We start from the raw sequence: 22,278 nt of genomic DNA on the forward strand, positions 1-22,278 counted from the left end.
TCCACAAAATGCTTTGGTGTCCTGGAAACCTGACGTCTGTTTACGGATTTTCACAATGTATTTGTTCAAGACATACGACTATGCTGACTGTAAGTGAGTTCAATTTTATTAGGCAGTAGCTGTATGCTCTAAATTCAATTTCTCACTGGAAAAAAAAAAGCCAACAGCTTGAAAGCTGCATAAAGATTGTTGTTTCATGGTTTGTGCATGTGTCTGATTAAGAAGCCCTTCTTGATGAAGAGGAGTATGTGGAAGTTCATAGAAAAAAAAAAAGTAGACAGAAGCTCACTCTAAATGTCCAAGTGACAAAAGCTTCCAGGTTTTTTTTTTGGTCATTGTGATTCCAAGATGGTATCACATGGAAGTGCTAGATTGTAAGTTGTGAGGACGTAAATATTCATTAATTTTCTACCCACTGAGCTGGTATTCAGTTGGTATTTCCAGGGACTTCCACAACTTAAGTAGTAGCAGGAACACTACTATTAATAATAATTTAGGATTTCTTCTTATATTTGCCTGCAATAAATGGTTCATTTAAACAGCATTCAGTGTGAAGCGAAATGTTTTGAGGACAGGTAAAATTCAACCATGTGCACACCATAGTGTCAATCTTCTGGCTTAAAGCCAATAGTAATGACCGTTGGTCAGTGTTTTAAGTTTGTGAAGACAAACCCACCCTGAATTACTGTAGGGAACTCTTTCTTTATGAAAATAGGTGTCTGCCAGCAGTTGATGAAATAGCAGTCACAATATATTTCTAGGGATAAAGTGTATTTTTGTTTTGTTTTAGAATAATCCTGTTTTCTTTCAGGACAGAGTCTTTGATAGAGATAGAACTTGTGCAACCCCATTTTAGCTTCTCATTGACAGTGACATACAAAAAAATGTTAGAAGTTGACTGGTTAATAAAGAATCAGCTACTCCATGGAAGAAATTTAGGTCTTATGCTTTCTCCTTCTGTTACCGAGTTAAAAGAGGCCAAATTTTTAGACTGAATTCTGGTTACAGAACTTGGTCTGAGGAAAACAACAGCCCTGATTTGGATATTTATTCCCATTTCTATTCTATTTGCTTCTCTATTGCATTCAGAAAGTGATCTTATAGTTATCACAGAATTGATCTTATATTAATGCCTGCAAATTTTAATGGGAAAGGAGCACCACAGTAAATAAAGTAGCGACTCTGCTTCAAATGCACTCTCAAATCCAAAATAGTTTTATCTTCATGACAGAGAAAAAAGGATGTTTCATCAGCTAGATCTTTTACTTTCCCAGTTGGATAGTCTCAGTGAGCATTACATTATTACAAACATAAATACAGTGAGTAAATTTAGGGCAAGGGGTCATGTTTTTTGTAGGTTTTAAAGTCTGCTTTAAAATTAAAACACTGTTTTGCTCATATAAAGTACTAAGTGATAAATTTGTTTTTGTAAACAATTCTATTTTTACATTTAAATTTAATATAAATTCCTTATTGCAATGTTCTCATTAGTGTCCTTTTTTGTTTTCTGTGATAGAGCTTTTGCTTAAATAACCCTTCATAACTCACAAACAGCATCATTTTAAATTTTTGTCTGTTGACAAAACAGGAGGAGAGGCTAGGAGAACTCGGTTTGTTCAGTCTAAAGATGAGAAAGCAAAGGGAACTAAACTGCAGTCTTTCACTACCTATGAGGAAAGTTATAGAGAAGTCAAACGCTTCTTAGACGTGCTCAACAAAAAGACACGAGACAAAGGTCACCACTGTTCTGACCAGAGAGGAAGAAGAAATTCTTCTTGGTGAGAGTGGGTCAGTGCTGGAAGAAACTGCCCAGAGAGGCCGGGTAATGTCCACCCCTGCAGATATTCAGAAGTCAGCTGGGCCAACCCATCTGCAACCTGATCTGACTTTGCAGTTAGCCCTACTCTGAGCAGGGTATGGAACTGGGTGACCCCCAGTGGTCCTCTCCAACCTAAATTTACCTATTATTCTATGAAACAGTACTTAAAATAATGGCCATCTGATTTTTTATGAGGAAAAGTCAATCTCCAGAATACCTAACAGCCAGTACTATTCATTAGAGATAGTACAGCTCACGGGAGTTTACAGCATGTGTACTGATTTTTGAAGTTCTAAGCTTTATACATAACCTTATTTCTCTGCAGAGTTTACGTGAGCAAATCTTCCTTTAGATGCTGAGTTTTGTTGCTATATGTTCTTTAGGATTAACACTTTAGATAAAACAAGGAATATAATATTTTCAAACCTTTTCTCACCATCGTAATTACTTTCTTCTGGACTCTTTGCCATCATACTCCAGGTGCAGTCAAATAATTGCAACATTTTACACAGAAATATAAATAGCTCTATTTACCTGAACTAATAGACTGGTTCTGCAAATATTTGCCATTGTGTATGAGCAGTTCCATTCATTCTAGTGAATTATTCACCTTGTGCCCTAATGGAAACCTTAGAAAAGCATTTGAGAACCTGCTTCTGATGTTTTAGAAAAGTACAGCTTGCGCTCATTCATTGCACGGTATTCTTTGCAACACAATCATGTGGTACTCCCTCACTCTGTGTGTGAATCTGAATTTCCTTTTCTAGCTGAACAACTTCACAAATATCTTAACAGAAGGGTATTAATTTCAGAGTCTTCCTCTCATTCATCCGCTGTGTGATTACCCCTCTAAGTATTTGTGGTCTTGTTTCAACCATGAAATACCACACACTATTGTGTGTGGTTCAAAACACTAAAAAGTATTTAGGTATTCAGAGCAAAGGCACAGACTGCTTCCTTAATGTGTCGAAGTATCATTAAAGGTAGCAAAAAATAAACAGCTCTAAGGATTCCTGAACATATTTTGTATCGAGGCGTAAGTTAGCATTCAGCTACATTTTTATTTATCTCATCCCAAGCAAAATGACTATATACTATGTATATGCATATTTCTATATTATATTCATGATACAGAAAATACGTGAACATAGCTTTGCAAAATCTATTGTACATTATTGTCAGATAGTGTCATCCAATAGATAATTATATATTTTAGTAGAACAGAAGTTCAAGGATGAAACTTTCTCATTTCTTGTTACACTGTAAACGTAGGGTGCCTTCTGTTTAAAGGACACCTAAATCAACGATTCAGTTAAAAAAAAAATCCTTTACATTTGATAAGCAAATCTGACATTGTTGTGCTTTTTGGCAGTATCAATCACATTTATGTTTTATTACATGAATAATATAGTCTGATACGGTGAAACCTGCCAGGAATCTCAGTTTTTCCTCATAGTGGGCCTGCAAAGCTTACAGAGCAGGAACAAAATCCTCAGGAAAAATAGTATTTTTTCTGCCATGCATCTCATCTGGACTTGATTCTTCTGAATACAAGTTAGAAATAACTTTTATCCATTTTGCTGGAAGCTACCCTTAAATGCAAAAATCTGGTCCTTACCCTCCACTGCCAAACTGCTTACATGTAAGAACTCTAACAGCAACTTCACAGCAAACATTTCTGTATTTGCTCTCCATATGTGTGCATGTATATTGTGGCTGCAACACAGCAATCCCATATTGTCAGTGCGACTTCTAATACGTCTTGCCACCTTTATTGTCTGCTGAATTTGAAAAACAGAGTCGAGACTGAGTTTGGAAATGTTGGAGACAATCCAGTCGTACAGAGCACTTCAGAAATTAAGCCCATTGTGTCAAATATTCCACAGCCCACACACTTCAAACAAATTCCAATCAAACTGCAGGTTGATTAACTTAAACTCAGATAAGCTTGGAAATAAGTGTGTTCTTTATTTGAATGACAAAGTATGGAAAGTGGGGAGAAGTGTCCATTTCTCACCTGTTTATAAAAGGTAAGAAAATATTATCTATTACGTGCTGTGTGTCTCTCCTAGGACAATGCAGTTGGGTGGCTGGGTGGCTCATCCTTTCTCACATCGTCCGTTGGCAAGGTCAGAGACAACTTGCTCCATAGGTTCCATAGCCTGGGCATGGCATTAGGTAATTCTAGAAAAGAAGATGATTATTTGCATGATGTGAGTAGGGTATGATACTATATGAAGGAAGCCAGGACGTGTGGCACTAATATATTTACTTTTTCGCTCAGCATAGCTTCTTTCTGCTGTTTATCCTGGAACTTGAAGACAGACTTACCTGTCTTCATCTCACCCTTTTTAGTTGTCTGCTCGTGCTCCTTTCATTTACAAATTGCTTGTGCTCCAGCTCTTTGTTTAGGCACAACCTATTTCCAGGATACGTCAGGAAACGCTATGCATTCAGGGGAAGCTTCTCCTGTCTTGTAACATACAAATACGTTAATAAGTATGTGTATATAACACAAGTATAAATAGTGTACTGCAGCGATAAGCTGAATTTAAGGTGAAATACAGTGTCTATATTCCACCACTAAAATTAATCTGGAAATACTGTAAGAAATACTGTTTAGAGTGATACTCCCCTATTGATTTAGTTGTTCTATAGATACAATATGCATGAAAGGTGGGGGTCTTACAATCAGCAAGCACACTCTTAGGTTTCAGCTGGATTGAAACCACAGTTCAATTTCTCAGAAATTAACAATTTTTGCATTTAATACTTTATAATAATAATTTTGCATTTAATAAAAAGTACATAAAGGAGGTTTTCAAACTGAGTTTGCTGTTATCACTCAAAACATGCCTCCATTTCCTGCTCTGACACTCTGTGACCTTCCTCCTTTTTCACTCTCAAATTTACTTCCCAACGTATTGATTACTCCTCCCAATTTGGTGTCGTCTCGGAATTTGGTGAGAATGTGCGCCACCTTGTCACCGAGGACATCAGCCAAGGTGTTGTACAGTTCTGGCCCCAGCATCAACTCCTGAGGAATGCCCCTTCTAAGTACCCACCAAAACTTCATGTAAGTCTTCACAAAGACTTGCCCCAAAGTTTTCCCAGGGACTGAGGTGAGGTCGACCGGTCTTTGGTTACCTGGACTTCTGATTGTTTTTTTTAATGACATAACATTTTCTTTTTAATTGTTGTTTATTTTTGTATTTCAAAGTCATGTAAAATTTTGCTGTATTTGCTGCCAGGTGAAGTCATTTTGTGAAACCAGCATCAGTGTCAAACACAACCAGAGAGAGTTTCACAACCTTGTAACCTGCTGCCAAAATCCATGCTCTCATGGGGGTGCACCACTTCTCCTCCTTGCCAGAAGCTAAGGATCCTACCCTTTTACAGGTGGGAGACCTGTAGTTTACCAAGCACATCTGAATCATAACATTTGCAATACCTTAAAAGCCTTCCAAGACCCTTCTAAAATGCACACAAAGAAATGATATAATTCTGTATGTACTGTCAATAAGCCCAATGAATATGGGCTGTACTGGTCAGTTTTTCCTATCTATCTCTTACACCATTGATTCCTGCTGCAGTTCACAGAGCCTCCTTGCTAATTTCTCTGGCATTGTCAGTCTTTCACCAGGTCTGTGAAGAGAAGGTAATTGCTGTGTGTCAATCTCCGTCTCTGGCCTGAGAAGAGGGTTTGAAATATTATGTGGCCTGGAAGGAAAACAAGATACAGAAAAAGAGGGATGGAAGGAGATTTTAAAAGGAATAAAATGCTGTTCCTCACTTTCTCCCCTTCTAGCATGTTAATCTTCGATCTCTAGGCTTTATGCCCAGAGGCTGCATTTTAAACACTTATAAGTATCAAACCTTTTCAAAGCACCTTGCAATATAATGCTTTTCATGAGAATGCTGCTACGCTACCTAATCCTGTGGTGAACTACCATGAAGTCCCAAGGACAAATGTGGACCTATCTGCTAAAAGAGGTCCTTCAGGAAACCTGTTACAAACGAATCCCACCAAATGACAGAAGTGAGTGCGTTCCTCCACTGGCACCCCTCCTCCTGCAGGGCAGCAGGATGGGTGCCCCCCATCGTCGGTCCCCAGCTCCCCCGGCCCAATTTGGGCTGTCCCTGCCCCTGACTCTGCCCCTGACCCTTCTGCCGCGACGCGACAGGCAGGGCCAGCCCTAAACGCTCCGACTCCCTCAGTCCCCCACGCATGGGGGGCTGAAGGCTCTGCTGAGGGAGAGGGATTTTCGTGAGAAAACAAGTTTCAACCCGTTTTAAATTAAAACGGCAGCGGGGTCCACGCATCACCACCGCCCCCCGGGGGGTTGGCAAGGGGAGCGGCGAGCCCCGGCCAGCCCGCCCCGCCACCCGCCGGGCCGGCTGGGGCCGCCGGTGCGTGTCGGGCCGCGTCCAGGCGGCGCTTTCCGCGGCGGCCCGGCGGGGGCGCTGCGAGCCCGGCCTTGCGGGCCCAGCGCGGCGGGCAGCGTGCGGCGCCTCCGCCGGCCCCGGGCAGCCGGCGGCGGCGGGTGGGAGAGCGGGGCCAGCGCCTCCCGCCTCTCCTCACCGCTTAGCCGCAGACGCCGGGGGGGAACACGCTCGCCTCCCCGCCGGCAGCCCCGATCCCCCTCTCATCTTCCCCCGAAGGGTCGCCCTTCGGCCGCGAAGGGGCTCGGAGCCGCCGCCGTCGGTCGCACCGTCCCGAGGGCGCTGGGGGGCAGCTCCCCGGGCCGTGCCCCCACCTCGGCGCGGTGCCTCTCCCTTGCCGGGGGGGAAGGCGGCCGGGCAAGCCCGCCGGATCGCTTGGGGAGCGGAGGCAGCCCCCCGCCGCTGCCCGGCTGCCTTGCCCCCGGTCGGGCCGAGGAGGGGGCAGCCGGCAGCGGGGCGGTGTGCTGCCGGCGGGGGAAGTTGGAGAGGCCGTGGGGAGGGCGCGGGGCAGGGGGCTGGCAGCGGGGTGACGGGCGCGGAGGAGGAGCGGGGAGAAGCCGCACCGGAGCACCGGGAGGAGCCGGAGAGAAATCCGCTGGCGGCGCGACAGGCGCCTCGGGGGTAGGGGAGGACGGAGGAGCCGGGCGGGGAGCACCGCTGGCCGGGTAGCGCTGGCAGGGAGGGGACAGCACCGCCACCAGCCGGGGGAGGTGGGAGGGGGAGCGCCGGTGACCTGCCGCAGATCAGCTCCGCCGCCGCCGGAGGGTGCGGGAAGCGCCGGCTGCCCGCACGGCCCCGCCGCCTCCCGAGGGCGGCTGCGGGCAGCGGCGGGAGGGGCGTCAGCGGCAGGGGAGAGCGGGGAAAGTTGTGGGCGACAGGAGAGGGGCTGCGTGCCCCGGAGGGACGGGGCGGGGGGCTCACCGGCGGCATCAGCTCCGAGAAAGTGGGGTTGTAAAGCAGTTTTTGGGCTCGCTGCCGGCGAAGCGCATTTAACCATCATCCCAGGGATGAAGGGGAACTGGGAAAGTAACTCGGAAAAGTGAGTGGGATTCTTAATTTTTTTTCTTCCTTCCTTTTTTTTTTTTTTTCCCCTCCTAATCCGAAAGGACCCGTTTAAAAGGAAAGCAGAAGCCGCCGTGTGCACCCGCTGCCAGGAGAGATACGGGAAAGGAGGGCATTGCACACTGGCACCCCTGCCTGGGCTGGGCGAGGGTGCGGGATCCTGCGCTCCGTTCTCCCCCAACACGATGGTGTACCAAAGCAGCTACACATAGTAAACCGATTCATCATGCGACAGAGCGCAGGAAGGTGAGACAGAAGCAGAAACAGAAACTAACACTGAAAGGAAGAGGGGGGGAAAAAAAAGACAGCGACGGCGAATTACTTCCAGAGAAAGTGGGTGGATGTTGTGCACCAGCGACTTGGGCTTTTAGGGGATGCACACTTACATTTTGCTTCTCTCCAGTCCGAGCCTCCCTTCTCCGGTGGCAGAAAGCGTCTGTATTCGGTGGTAGGAACATAGGAGGAGGAACAAACAGGAGGGTTTCGTTCAGCAGTGCTTGCGATGCCCTACCGAGCTGCTTTAAGGATTTTAATTTTTTTTCCTGGTGGATGTTGATTTCTTGACCTTGATTTTGAGTCCTTTTAGTTGCATCGCAGTTTTTGGTTTGTGTTTTTATTTCCTTTGGCGAGGAGTGGAAAGGGGGAGGCTGGCTTCGGTGCTGAAAGTTGCAATCACCATTATTTTGGAGCCAGCATGTGCACCAACATAGTCTACGAGTGGCTGAAGACCCTGCAGCTCCCCCAGTACGCGGAGTCCTTCGTCGATAATGGCTACGACGACCTGGAGGTCTGCAAGCAGATCGGAGACCCGGACCTGGATGCCATCGGCGTCGCCGTGCCCCACCATCGGCGCCGGATCCACGAAGCCGTGCGGCGGCTGAAGGAGGCGGACGAGCGGGCGGCGGGGCTCTACTTCACCCTGGAGCCGCCACCGCCGCCGCCGCCGCCCCCCCCGCGGCCGGCGCCCCCCGCCGCCGGTCGCTGCCCCCGCCGGCCGGCGGGGCAGGACGGGGGGGCACGGCGGGCAGCGGCCCCCCGGTACCGCCCCGGCGGGCGGCGGGGGGCGGCCGGCGGCGGGGGGCTGGCCGCCTACCCCCGGCTGAAGCTGAAGATCATGATCCGGGACAAGCTCATCCGCGACGGCATCAACCTGAGTAAACCCCCCTACTCCAACAAGGTAAGAAGGTGCCCGTGCCTCCCGCCGGCCGCTGCCCCCAGGAGAGGCCGGGGTCCCAGGCGTGGTGGGGCAGTGGTGGCAGCTGGGCAAGTCCTCCCATCCAGCTGGAGATGAGGGGGTCCAGCAGGGGCTGGTCCCAGCTCTGCCGCGGAGTGTCACAGCTGTGCCTGTGGCATTTTTGGAGGGAAACGTGGTCAGGACTTCGCAGCAGCCAGGTGTGAAGAGGAGTGGGGCCCAACGCGGGTCAGATCCACCAATGCTTGTTGGCCTGATGGAGACTTACGGGGTGGTGCAGCATTGTGCTGTGGTTTGGTTTCACCGCTTTGTTTTTGTTTTGTTGGTTTTTTTTACCCATTAACCGGTTCTTTTAGTCCAGTCTAGTTTGGGGCGTGAAGGCAGAAATTGACAGGACGGTCTTAATGGTTTGAGGTTTTGTTTGTTTGTTTTTCTTTTCTGTGAAACTTTTCCATTGTGTTGGAGAGTGATGGCTTCTCCCATCTTTTGTTAAAGGTCATATTTTAGTGTCAGTTTCTGTTGGTGCAATGGCTCATGAAGCAAGTGGTAATCTGGCTGGAGGAACAACTCCTTCTGTTGCCTGGATTTATTTACTGGAGGATGGTAGTGACTGGTGAATGTCAAAACTATTCATCAGCTGCTCCAGCACAAAGTCGGTCTATCTCCAGGACACACGGTCTGCTGAAAAGCCAGAAAAATGCACGTCTCAGAAGAGTCATTCCAGTTTGATGAAACCCCAATATTTACCTAATTCTTATCTTTTGAAAAGGTTAAAATGTAACAGTAATGTGGTTTGGAAGATAGAAATTGTTTTGTCTGAAGTTTTCTGTAGGTTTCCTGCTGAAAACATGATATGCAGAATAAATAAAATGATAGAATTAAATGGATAATGCCATAGAGGAGAAAATGATTTGTGAAAGAATACAAGTTACTATAATGCATGGTAGCTTCAGAGTTCAGAATGAAGTGCTTCTAAGTTGTCTGATGACCCAAGTTGCCTGTATTTTCTTTAATGATTTGAAGTCTGATTTTTCAGCAAGACCGAGCAGTTGCAATTGACTTTCAACCTGTGGGTACTTTTTATCTCTGAAAAGCTTATGGAGGTATGGAAGCAAGGTGAGGGGAAAGTCTGCAGGTCTGGGTTTACAGAAATGTGAGGAATTAAAATTGAGAATGAATTATCTGCTGCAGGGGACTTGGATGTGAGGTCAAACCAGGACAATAACAATGTGGAGGTACAGATAACAGGATTCCTTGGATAGTAAGTTTCAGGACTCAAATTTTTTAACAGCTTGATGTTAGAGAGAGCCACATTTCTTAAGTACAGCACAGTTGACTGGTTTGAGATATTTATTTGTTCTCTTTTCCTGAAACATCTGGCTAATGACATTGTCAGAGACAGTGTATCAAATCTGATAGGACAGTAGCCAAATATAACAAAACATCCATGGACATATATATACCTAGTCTAAGTACAGCATCTTCAATAAGTCACTGTATCATTTTGGAGAGATTTTTCTTTTTTTCTCCCTCCCTTTAAAGTGATACATCATTAGACTTACACCCTTCTGAAACTACCATTACATGTCTTATATAAAAGACCTTCTATGGAAGTTCTGTCTTATCATTGCAGCTGCAGCACATTACCCACCTCCGTAGCTTCGTTTCACTTCTTGCTTTTGAGTTTGTGCATTTTCATTGTCATCAATTCCATCTTACCACGTGGATCCTCTACCTTCTCTCTTCCATTCTTCCTCCACAGGAATTGTAAAATTTCTAAGACGCCAGCATATGACATCAAGGAAATTCAAATCCTTGGCGTTGATTTCTTCTTTAGCTCACCTTATTTTAATTTGATGGGTCTGATAATAGTGTGGATTAACTGTCAGGGCAAGCTCGTTTTACACAGAAAGCATCACTCAGCTTTAATTGGTTTAAATTTAAATTAATATTTTGAAACAGAAAGAGGAACCAAGCTCGCTTTCCTAGTTTTATTTCAGCCTGTGGTGTCAATGTATTTATTTTGGATGATAAATGCATATAACATAATTTTTTTACAGTAATAGAAAAACTTTCTCCATCTCCTCAGTGTGAATCACTTCACATCATAGCATGTTGTAAGAAACCATAAAGCTGGCAAGATTTGAGTGTGTGTTGCTCAACATGTGTTATTCTGAATGCCACCCACTGTAGCAATCCATCTCCAAAACGGCTTAAAGGGAATAGCGAAAGATCACGTCACTGTGCATTATTCATTGGATGTAGTTTAGAGCAAGAAAAATGAAATACTGTAATCCTTCATTTGGGAAAGAGCCATATTATAACAGCGTCTCTTAAAAAAAACCCGCCAAACTTTAAAAAATTGTGAATATAATTTAAGCAACCTGTATTATACTTTTTATGTAGAATATGCAGTGTACAGACTTCTGCATGTCAAAAAAACCCAAAAGGGATGTATTCTTTTCTGTGCACAGGATTAAAGAATCAGCTTGAGGTTTGTGTCAAGTTTTTTGTATACATTTTTCACATGTCAGTCTACAGATGGTCATGTGGATATTCTGGAGCAGGGCACTAGACACTGACCTATTTGACATCTATTTGCATTTCTGGTGCTGCTGAGCTGCTAACTAGCCTTTTATTTCCCTCCATGGCTTTCAGGGAGAATGCCATCATCTTTTCCTCTTAATACCTATGAATGGAAAATAGTATCTATGAATGGAGGAGCATGCTTGTGTGTGTGTGTATGTATGCGCAGCCTGGTCTAGTGGGAGGTGTCCCTGCCCATGGTAGGGGGGTTGGAACTAAATGACCTTTATGGTCTCTTCCAACCCAAACCACTCTATGATTCTATATGTATATGCATTTTACTCGTTTCCCAAAGAATACTTCATGTGTTCAGTTATGTAGTTCTCAGACAATTTTAGATTTTTATTTGAAAATGTCCCTGAGAACTGGAAGCGCTGCTCCTCTGTCTCGTTTATAGCCTTTTGCCAGCTGCCTGAGCTGTAGACGTGTCAAAAGATCAAAAATGAGTATTGTATGTGGAGACGTTAAAAGCATCCTTTTGCTGTCCTTCCAGTGTTGTTGCTGTATTTTCAGATGAAGGGTGAAACAACAGAGTGGGAAGGATAGAAGTGTATTGGCGTGGTAAATTTTAGTTTAACTTAGTTTGATTACAGTCAGCAGAAATTACTAACAACTACTTAGCAGAGCTTAATATAAATCTCTTAAATACGTGCAAACTTTGAATTGAAGCCATTTGTGTGGGTGACTTCAGACATGGAGAATTATCACAAGCCACATCTTGATTATTTCCATGGAGAATTAGAAAAATTAGCTTCTCAGATTGCATCATACATTTTTCAGGTATAAACCAAGGAATATAACTGTAACTGAGGAGAACTCTACAGAAGTCAGGTTTTTTTCCATGTTGGTAATGGTCCTTAATACTCAAACCTTTCTATTTTAGTTTCACGCCTGCTGTTGCTGGCTGATAGCCTTAGAAGTCTCATATATCTAAGAAACAACTTCTGGAGATGATGGGCCTGAATGCCCTTCAAACAAGAACCCATGGTACATCTCTGAGTCAAGTGAAACACCTGTGTTATTTCAAAATATCTAGCTGCTTTAAAAAATAATCCTTATTTCTGTCCTTAATTAGGAACTTAATTATGCCCAGTGTAGGAATAGTATTAATATTGTTTTGCCATGTAGAAGTTCTGGGGGATGAACTGGTGGCAGAAGGAAACCAAAACGAGTAGCCCCCCTGGGTTCCAGTGAAGACGAATGAAGGGAGTGGGGCACTGACCTGAACCAGCCGGATCAGAGGAAGTAGAGCCTTTACCTCCATACACAGACACTTCTCGCCTTGGTGGGCTTGTTGCAAAACGGATTATGTCTGCTCTGGGTTTGAGCAGGAGTAATGTCACTAAATATCACTGTGGTAGGGAAAGCAGAGGAGCACCAATTTTGTCAATATAAAGACAAGTATGGTACCTTGTTGTGGAACACGTCAAGAGAAATTAAGTATTCTATTTATCTTGAATATAGATTAAGTGACGTTTAATAGTTTACTGGAATTTCATTACTATTTCTAATTGAAATAAATGGCCTGACCTGTTTCTTGAAGAACTTTATTCAATTTTTCATCTGCAGAGAATTGGAAATACATTAAAAATCACTAAAAACATACATGCATTAAAAGCTTCCATACCAATTAAGATGATTTGCATAGCCTCAGTAAAGTTACACTCGTGTAGATTTCAATATTTATTAGAGAGAATAAAACTGTAGTGTGACATATGTATGTATACGTGACCTCATTGTCACTCACTGTGCTGTTCATGATTATCAGCATGCTTGGAAAACAAACAGTAAAAATTCAGCTGCAGTTGAGGTCATAATCTCAAGAGTTCAAGTAGATGTAGAAAAGTAAGAAGCCAGATCCAAGTGAGTATCTGCTTAAAGACCCAACCACATTTTTTTTTAAGTTCTGTGCTGATGATATAGCACAGATTTGTGGTTCTGATTAAATCTTTGTTTAATCTTTGCCACTACAAAATGAGGAATATTTCACTTAAGTTAAATGTTAAGAGGTAAATATGCCAGTAATATTGCTATGAAATACTCTGGTTCAAGCTGAGTCTGAGGCTGGATAATGTAGTCAGCGCTTTAGATATTTACAGGAGTGAATTCAGTGAATTAAAAATATTGTGCTTTGAAGAAATGGCAACACTCACCCATACTGTAATGAAACATGAACCTTTTTCTAAAGACCTGGCTGCTTTGGAATAACTGCATCAACTCTGATTAGCAGAGCGTTCTCAAATATGCCTTGGGGAAAGCTGCCTATTGACAAAAGTACCAGTGCATTAAGTAGTAACAATATTTTCATGGCAATAAATTAGGAAAGCTACAGGCAATGTTCAGGAAGTGAAAAGATATTTTATATAAGAAACCACTGAATTTGCCTTTGACTTCATAACTCTGGGGTTTTTTTAAAGAAAATCCAGCACCTCATATATTGGGCAGTTGTTGCAAAGTCCCTGTTTATTAAACTAATGGAAAACAAACTGGAAAAGATCTTCTTCCAATCAGACCATTAAGGCAAAATGTTGCAGAATATGAATAATACAGTACTGTGCCGTATTTGCATTTGAATTGTTCCTGAATAATTTAAAGTGTATTCAATAATCTCCTCTGGAAATGTTGCATGTAAATCTTCCTGGGTTTCATTATCTCTCAGTTTTGAGGGGAGGAAAATCCCATTTGGATATATTAAAGGTGGAGTCCTGAGAGAGGATAGTATCAACTCCACAGCCTTCTCGCCCCCTTTCTGCCATCGCGTTCAGCGTATGTTCTCAGCTCCAGTCGCGGTGGGGTCTGGCAGAGGAGAAGGGGAGCGTGTGGCTCCCAGCTCCGAGGAACTGTGCAGGGCTGAGCAGCAGTTGCCCTGGCAGGGGGATCTGTCCTTCATCCTCCGCACGGCTCTGAGTTTGAAGGAAGAGCTAAACTTACAGGTCCCTGGCAAAAGAGAAGTGCCTGGCCTCTTGTAATTCCCTGAAGGCTTTTGCTTCCCCCAAACGACATGATTCAGTCAGACCTCCGTGTTGCAAACCTGAACTGAATTTCCTCACACAATGTGGGGATTTGTGTGCGTCCTGCACCTCAACAGGGACACCACCAGTGGTGTGGTAAAAGTCTAACTACCAGTTTCACTCCCACAGACCCATAAACCTGACTTGTTTTAAACAAGTTTGGCGATCCTAAGTCTTTCTGAGGAGAAGGCACATTTTAAGGAAAATATTTCTGTTGATACCCCTCACCCAAGAGCTTCTGTCTCTGCCATATGTAGGGCAATGAAGCCCATACACACAACCATGTATGAGGAATACCAAAGAAACCAAGATAATTTCTCAACAACAAAGTAATCTTGTGAACTGTGTTTCTAATTTTGTTTATGACCAATATCACTATCTCACATATACCGTAATATATAGAATCATAGAATCATAGAATCATTTAGGTTGGAAACGACCCTTGGGATCATCGAGTCCAACTATCAACTCCACTTTATAAAGTTCTCCCTTACACCATATCCCTTAACACCACATCTAAACGAGTCTTAAACACATTCAGGGATGATGACTCCACCACCTCCCTGGGCAGCCTATTCCAGTGTCTGACCACTCCTTCTGTGAAGAATTTTTTCCTAATGTCCAGCCTAAACCTACCCTGCTGCAGCTTGAACCCATTCCCTCTTGTTCTATCACTAATTACCTGTGAGAAGAGAGCAGCACCAGCCTCTCTACAATGTCCTTTCAAGTAGTTGTAGAGAGTGATGAGGTCTCCCCTCAGCCTCCTCTTCCTCAAACTAAACAGTCCCAGCTCCTTCAATCACTCCTCATAAATCTATTCTCCAGGCCCTTCACCAACTTCGTTGTCCTCCTCTGCACTCGCTCCAGCACCTCGATATCTCTCTTGTATTGAGGTGCCCAGAACTGGACACAATACCCAAGGTGTGGCCTCACCAGTGCTGAGTACAGGGGGATAATCACCTCCCTACTTCTGCTGGTCACACTATTTCTAGTACAAGCCAGGATGCCATTGGCTTTCTTGGCCACCTGGGCACACTGCTGGCTCATGTTCAGCCACTTGTCAATTAGAACCTCCAGGTCCTTTTCTGCCAGGCAGCTCTCCAGCCGCACTTCCCCAAGCCTGTAGCGATGCATGGGGTTGTTGTGGCCCAAGTGCAGGACCCGGCTCATACCCCGGTATGAAGCTCATACCATTAGCGTTGGCCCATCAATGCAATCTGTCCAAGTCTCTCTGTAGAGCCTCCCTATCCTCATGCAGATCAACACTCCCGCTTAGCTTCCTGACATCTGCAAACTTGCTGATGATACACTCTGTGTCCTTATCAAGGTCATCAATAAAGATGTTAAACAGAAATGGTCCCAACACTGAGCCCTGAGGGACACCACTTGTGACTGGCCGCCAGCTGGATTTAACTCCATTGACCACCACTCTTTGGGACCGCCCATCCAGCCAGTGCTTGATCCAGCAGATCGTATGCTCATCCAGGCCATGATCCGCTAGTTTTTCCATGAGAATTCTATGGGGAACAGTGTCAAATGCTTTTCGAAAGTCTAGGTAGACAATGTCCACAGCCTTTCCCTCATCCAATAATCGTGTCATCTTGTCACAGAAGGAGATCAGGTTCGTCAGGCAGGACCTGCCTTTCATAAACCCATGCTGACTGGGCCTGGTCCCCTGCTTGTCCATTATATGACTTGTAATGGCACTCAAGATGATCTGCTCCATGACCTTCCCTGCTACCGAGGTCAGACTGACAGGCCTATAGTTTCCTGGATCCTCCTTTCTGCCTTTTTTGTAGACGGGTGCTACATTTGCTATCCTCCAGTCCATTAGGACTTCCCCAGTTATCCATGACTTCAGGTAGATAATGGAAAGTGGTTTGGCGAGCACGTCTGCAAATTCTTTCAGCTGTGTCCCTTATTTCAGATGTGAAATTGAAGAATTTGCCTAAAGTCATGAAAAATTTTAGACAGATGAAGCACTGGGATACACTTCTACAGTGTCTTTGTCCATTGCCTTATGATTAAGAGTAAACTTCCCTCTGTGCAAGTAACAGAAAAGCAATCAAGGAATAACCAGTAAATTGACTATATGGCAATTAGTTATGCCTGTTAATTTTGCCTGTTAGTTATACCCTGTGTGCATATGTCATTATGAAGAGTCCCTGCCCACTAATGTATATAGATCCATATGTATAATCTGAAACATACTAACAGCTATTACAGAATTTTTGAAAAGTGCAGCAGAGCGGTTTGAAGTGACAGGAATATTGTTATTGCAGATTAGGAATGAATTTATTATATCACTTACAGAAGCTCACTTACTGGTTTGAGACTCTTCCAAAGCAGGAGAGGACGGAATGAGTTAAGACTAGATTGGTAGGTTCAAGTTTTAAATTTCTTGCTTTGTCAGTTTGAATGAGCCCCTTTGCTTGGCATTTGACAAAGCTATCTGGTTCAATCTCTTTGTCTAGGCTAATATGACATCTCATATTGATGTGCTTATCTTGACAAATGTGGTGGCTTATACACGCTGCAGGAATCGTTGTTTATTAAAAGAGCACGCTGGTGCTATGTTTAGCACTGCCGTGTTATTTTGGGACCAGCTGTGGAGCAGGAAGGGGAGAATCGGGTGAACCTTCCCTGACACTGGCAGTCTGTGAGCCGGGCTGGCCCGAAACCGTCTCCAGTGACTCATCCAGCCTCTTCGGTTTGTTACTTGCAGATAGTAAAAAACTTTCCTTACTGCAAAACAAAAGAGAAGTGTTGTGTCACACGAAACACAAGTAGAAGGGCCTTCAAATAGTATCTCGTCCTGGTTCTCACAAACTCAGCAGGATGTGAGTGGCAGTGATGCATGCCTCTCACGGGAGCCCCGCTCCTCCAGTTGGGCTCATTCCCAGTGAAGTCAGTGGGGGTTTTGCCAGTGATTTCATTTGATGCTGGGTTTGGCGTGAAGTGTTTGAATTTAAATCAGCTAACAAGCACACCCTTACCGACTGTAAATGTTGTGGTGGGTGAGAACAGGATGACATGAGATGAGAATGATAAATACAGCAGTAGCATGCAAAAAAAAAGAAATCTGAACTTTTTGGAGCTTTGAATATCACCATTAGCAGCTTGAACAGCAGCAAGGCAGACTTCTGAACATAGATCTAACGAGTTTGTGCTAGAATAAATGTTTGGTAAACATTCTCTGAAATCTCCGCTAATGTATACTGGCTGGAATCAAGTACACGTAGCTGTTTACAGTTGTCCTCAGTAACTTACAATCAGGGAGAAATGGCAATAATATATACCAAATCAAACTTATAACCGGATACAAATGTATGTCTTCCACAAGTTCTTTTTTCCCCAAGAATTGTGTTGGTTTTGAGGATCCACACCCCGAAGCAGGGATGCGGTGCATATGGTGTCAGTCGGAACTTTATGGGGAAATCAAGTCCGGTTCTGATGTCTGTGCCTCAGAAACCACACGGTAAATTTGGTGCAGTTAAGAGTTAAAAAGCTGGAAAAAAGTTTGTCTTTCAGTCAGGGACTAAGAAAAGCTTGTACTGTTTTTTTCCCAGAGTTAGTTAAGTGGCCACTTGGCCATGCTCTCACATGCACGGAAGGAAATATTTTTATTAGCAGAAAAAGGCATTGAGAACTTCAGTGGCTGAGAGCTGGAGCTAGGCTATTCATGCTGTGAAGAAGGCCAAAAGCCAGTATAAACCAAAAACTTAATAAGTCAATATTCCACAGAGGAAAAAAAAAAACAACCTCAAAACCCAAAACTAGGAGTGGGTGCCAGTTCTGCATCAGTGCCCTAGGTTTGTGGATAGAGATGTTTGCTGGGAGTAGCTCTTCTGCACTAGCAAGCTCCTGTCCCCTGGGCTCTACATCTCCCAGCCCTGCTGGCCCAGAGCCCTCTGTGAACCCCAGAGCCACCCTTTCCCTGACTTCTCCTAAATCATCTCCTCTAAGTCTGCCTCAAAGCACACTATCTTCTCCCCTAAGTGCAATCTCTTTCCCACCCAAGAATGTACATCTTTTGCCTTAGGCCTCCCTGACTTTTTTCTCCCCAATCTACATTCACTCAACAACGCTGAGGAGTGTTAACCACGATCTGTTTGGGTGGAAAGACAGAACTGATGCAGCAATACCTTTTTGTACAGCTTGAGACAATGCTGTGTCTTTCTCATGGAATCACGGAATCATGGAATCTTCAGAGTTGGAAGGGACCTCTAGAGATCATCTAGTCCAACTCCCCTGCTAGAGCAGGATTGCCTAAAGCACATCCCTCAGGGCTGCATCCAGGCGGGTCTTGAAAATCTCCAGAGAAGGGGACTCCACAACCTCCCTGGGCAGCCTGTTCCAGTGCTCTGTCACCCTCACCGTAAAGAAGTTTTTCCGTGTATTTGATCGGAACTTCCTATGTTCTAGCTTGTGCCCATTGCCCCTTGTCCTGTCGCTGGGAACCATTGAAAAGAGCCTGGCTCCGTCCTCCTTAAACCCACCCTTTAGGTACTTGTAAACATTAATCAGGTCCCCCCTCAACCTTCTCTTCTCCAGGCTAAAGAGTCCCAGCTCTTTCAGCCTTTCCTCATAAGGGAGGTGCTCCAGTCCCATAATCATCTTGGTTGCCCTTCGCTGGACTCGCTCCAGTAGTTCCCTGTCCCTCTTGAACTGGGGAGCCCAAAACTGGACACAGTACTCCAGTTGTGGCCTCACCAGTGCAGAGTGGAGGGGGAGAATGACCTCCCTCGACCTACTGGCCACAGTCTTCCCTATGCAGCCCAGGATGCCATTGGCCTTCTTGGCGACAAGGGCACACTGCTGGCTCATGGATAATTTGCTGTCTACCAGGACCCCCAGGTCCTTCTCCTCAGAGCTGCTTCCCAGCATGTCCGCCCCTAACCTATACTGGTGTTTGGCATTCTTCCTTCCCAGGTGCAGGACCCTACACTTGCTTTTGTTGAACCTCATTAGGTTCTTCTCTGCCCAGCTCTCCAGCCTGTCCAGGTCACGCTGGATGGCAGCACGGCCCTCTGGAGTGTCGGCCACCCCTCCCAGCTTGGTATCATCAGCAAACTTGCTGAGGATACACTCTGTCCCCTCATCTAGGTCATTAATGAATATATTGAACAAAATTGGTCCGAGTATTGACCCCTGAGGGACACCACTGGTTACAGGCCTCCAACTGGACTCTGTGCCGCTGATCACAACCCTCTGAGTTCTGTCACTCAGCCAGCTCTCGATCCACCTCACTGTCACCTCGTCTCGCCCATACTTCCTCAGCTTCCTAATGAGGATGTTATGGGAGACAGTGTCAAAAGCCTTGCTAAGGTCAAGGTAGATGACATCTACGGCTCTCCCCTCATCCAGCCAACCCGTTATAACATCATAGAAAGCTATCAGATTGGTCAGGCATGATTTGCCCTTGGTAAATCCATGCTGACCACTTCCAATAACTTCCTGTTCCTCTATGTGTTTGGAGACGACATCCAGAATGAGTCGCTCCATTACCTTCCCAGGGACAGAGGTGAGACTAACCGGTCTGTAGTTCCCTGGGTCCTCCTTCTTGCCTTTTTTGAAGGCTGGAGTGATGTCAGCCTTCCTCCAGTCCTCAGGCACCTCTCCTGTTCCCCATGACTTTTCAAAGACGATGGAGAGCGGTCTAGCGATAACATCTGCCAGCTCTCTCAGCACTCGCGGTGCATCCCGTCAGGGCCCATGGATTTATGAATGTCCAGCTTGGCCAAGTGGTCTCTGACCCGGTCACTTGATCCCATCCCATCCCACCCCATCCCAAGCCCTGTATGAGTTTCCTTCCATCTCTCTCTCCTGCTGCCCCAGAGTCTCAGGCTGTAATTTAGATCTTTCTCTCTTTTCCCCCATGCTCTGATGAGGAGAGAAGCTTTCTCTCCCACTCGGGAAAGTGGGGCCGTCACTTCTCTCTCCTTTGCACACAGTGTCCCCAGATGCTTTCCCATTGACCAACACAGGTGGCTGAGTCCAAGTCATTCTCATAAAAATAAAGCTCTAGACTGCAATCTTGAAAATGTCAATCTTAAAACTGCCACTGTCTGTAGTTATCCAGAGTCCCTCCAGCCCCAGTTCTGTGGCAGAAAGAAGGGATTGATCTAGGAAAAGGAGGATGTATTATAGTTTTTGAACACGTATGGGACTGACTTGGTCTTTTTGAAGCAAGACTGAATGTAAAGTGTTAAAAATAGTGAATGTAAAATGTTAATTTTATAAAAATATAAAGAAACGAGTTGTAACCTCATCAAAAGCTCAATGCAAAAATGTCGAAGGATTTTTTTGGCATGATTTTTTAGTGCTCATCATGTGATCATGATAATTGCTTTTAATTGCAGCATCTTTGAATTCTTGTCCGATTGTTTAGTGGTTGCCCGAATGTTTTTCTTCAAATTTTGTTTAAACCTGTTCTACTAATAACTGCTTGTGTTGTACTGCATTGAGAATTTCTATAAAAATGCATCTCTGATCTTTTGTATACCTCGGAGTTAAGGTTTTCCCCTAAATATCCAGCTATTAGTTTAGCAGAGGTTTTTCCATAGGTAGGGAATGAGAAGTACCAGAATAAAGAATCATCAAGAATCGAATTAGCCCTTGAGAAGGTCTGTCACAGATCTTTATGTTATAGTTCCTAGACTAAAAATTTCAACCTAAAGATAAGAATGAGTGACTGTTGCAGCCTCTGAGTCTACATTCTCTCTCATATCACACCAAACATCACAAGGAAATCTCATTTTAAAACACTGACCTGAAGAAACTCAAGGGTTAATAAAGAGAACTGTGGAAACTACTAACCAAGAAGGCTTGTTCATTTTCAGGTGTTGATGTTCAAATAAGGAGAAAAACAGATAATATGGAAGTGCGACTGAAGCTATACCAAGAGATCTGGAAAAAGAGTCATTTTGATTTCACCTGCTTTGTTATTTTCATGGGAAGAAAATTTATTGGACTTTCCTATGATAACTTCTAAATAAGATTTTGCCAAGAGAGTATTTCAGAGAGAGGATTTTCACATACACTTGTTATTTATACAGTGATAAAAATAATGCTCTGTAGCTTGTGGAGTAGGATGGAGCAAGAGGAAGTTTGACAAGAATACCACTAGCTGGTTTCTGTCCAGCTCTAAAAATCACATACAATAAGGACGTACCTCATGCAGCCAGTGACTAGAAGTAATGAAATGCATGTGTGTCATTGCCAATAATGTCAAAACCAAACAAAAACCCCAATCGCTCATTTTGTATCTTTTTAAGAAGTAACATTAGTATCCCTAGCAAAGATTATGGCAAAATTCTCCTAAAAAATTGACTATTTTTCCCAGTTTTGTGGCCTAAAAACTCAGTGTTTGAAGCAATGTTGAAAAATTCTCCTTTCAGTAGTACTTTGGGTCCTGATGCAATAATTCCCTGGGAAAATGATTTTATTCTTTTTGATAGAAAGGCGTGCAAGTGCTGCAAAGTGAAAGGGAGGGAACTGACTTCATTGCCATCGGGTAGTAATGGAAATCAGCTGAGCCAGGCTTGCCCCTGGGTACTCCCAGGCTAGGGGCCTCAGTGCTCATTTACTTCTACAAGTATTAGTAGCACTGCAAAGCTTTGAACTAGTTTGGGCTGTTTTTCTAATGGAATTTGGATAATCTGCAATGCTGTTGCATTGCAGAATTTGGATAATCTTGCAATGCAATGTCATAGGTAAGTCTTAGGCTTATCAATTAAAGCAGAGATGTTCATAATTAGAGGCAGTCTGAATCTCTTGTTGATGTTGGCTTGTACTGACGCTGTGGCAAGTATGTGATAGTATGCGTGCTGTGAAGTTTATAAAATATTACATCGCTTACAAAGTTAGGTGGTTTTTGTACGACTCTTCAGTAGCGGGTTATTAATTCACCTATATAGGAAGTTGTAAAGGATTGAGGTGTTTCCCTAAGGAATTATTTCATCTTAGAGCTGGAAATTTACTTAAAAGAGAATTTATATTCTAAGCTTGTGTATATTAAAAAAAACTGCTTATGCAACCACTGGATTCATTAAATCAATTCCTATGGTGTCTAACAGGAAATAAGCCACTGCAGTCCATCCTTCCTCTGTGTGTGTGTGTGATGGTTTTGGTTTTGGAAGGAGCACAGATTTGTCCAGGAGAAT

The 22,278-nt window shown here is 44.2% G+C and overlaps 1 protein-coding gene and 1 long non-coding RNA gene across 3 annotated transcripts in view; one reads left to right on the forward strand and one right to left on the reverse strand.

Moving 5' to 3' along the window:
* Window positions 1-3,762: 3,762 nt before the first annotated feature.
* Window positions 3,763-7,841, reverse strand: LOC128906872 (uncharacterized). Its single transcript, XR_008465349.1, has 2 exons — window positions 7,711-7,841; window positions 3,763-5,539 (listed from the first exon to the last, which is right to left on the reverse strand). It is a non-coding gene; the product is annotated as an uncharacterized LOC128906872 (long non-coding RNA).
* SASH1 (SAM and SH3 domain containing 1) overlaps window positions 6,776-22,278 on the forward strand; it is a 570,737-nt gene continuing 555,234 nt past the window's right edge. Inside the window, exons 1-2 of one of the 2 annotated variants that reach the window (XM_054194898.1) lie at window positions 6,776-6,883; window positions 7,369-8,501. In XM_054194898.1, coding sequence (XP_054050873.1) covers window positions 8,019-8,501 — 483 coding nt within the window. In that variant the 5' untranslated portion in view covers window positions 6,776-6,883; window positions 7,369-8,018. Of the gene's footprint in view, window positions 6,884-7,055; window positions 8,502-22,278 lie in introns of those variants that run through there. The other variant, XM_054194899.1, reaches the window with a different exon arrangement.

This window comes from Rissa tridactyla, chromosome 3 (assembly GCF_028500815.1).
Source record: "Rissa tridactyla isolate bRisTri1 chromosome 3, bRisTri1.patW.cur.20221130, whole genome shotgun sequence".
Lineage (NCBI taxonomy): Eukaryota > Metazoa > Chordata > Aves > Charadriiformes > Laridae > Rissa > Rissa tridactyla.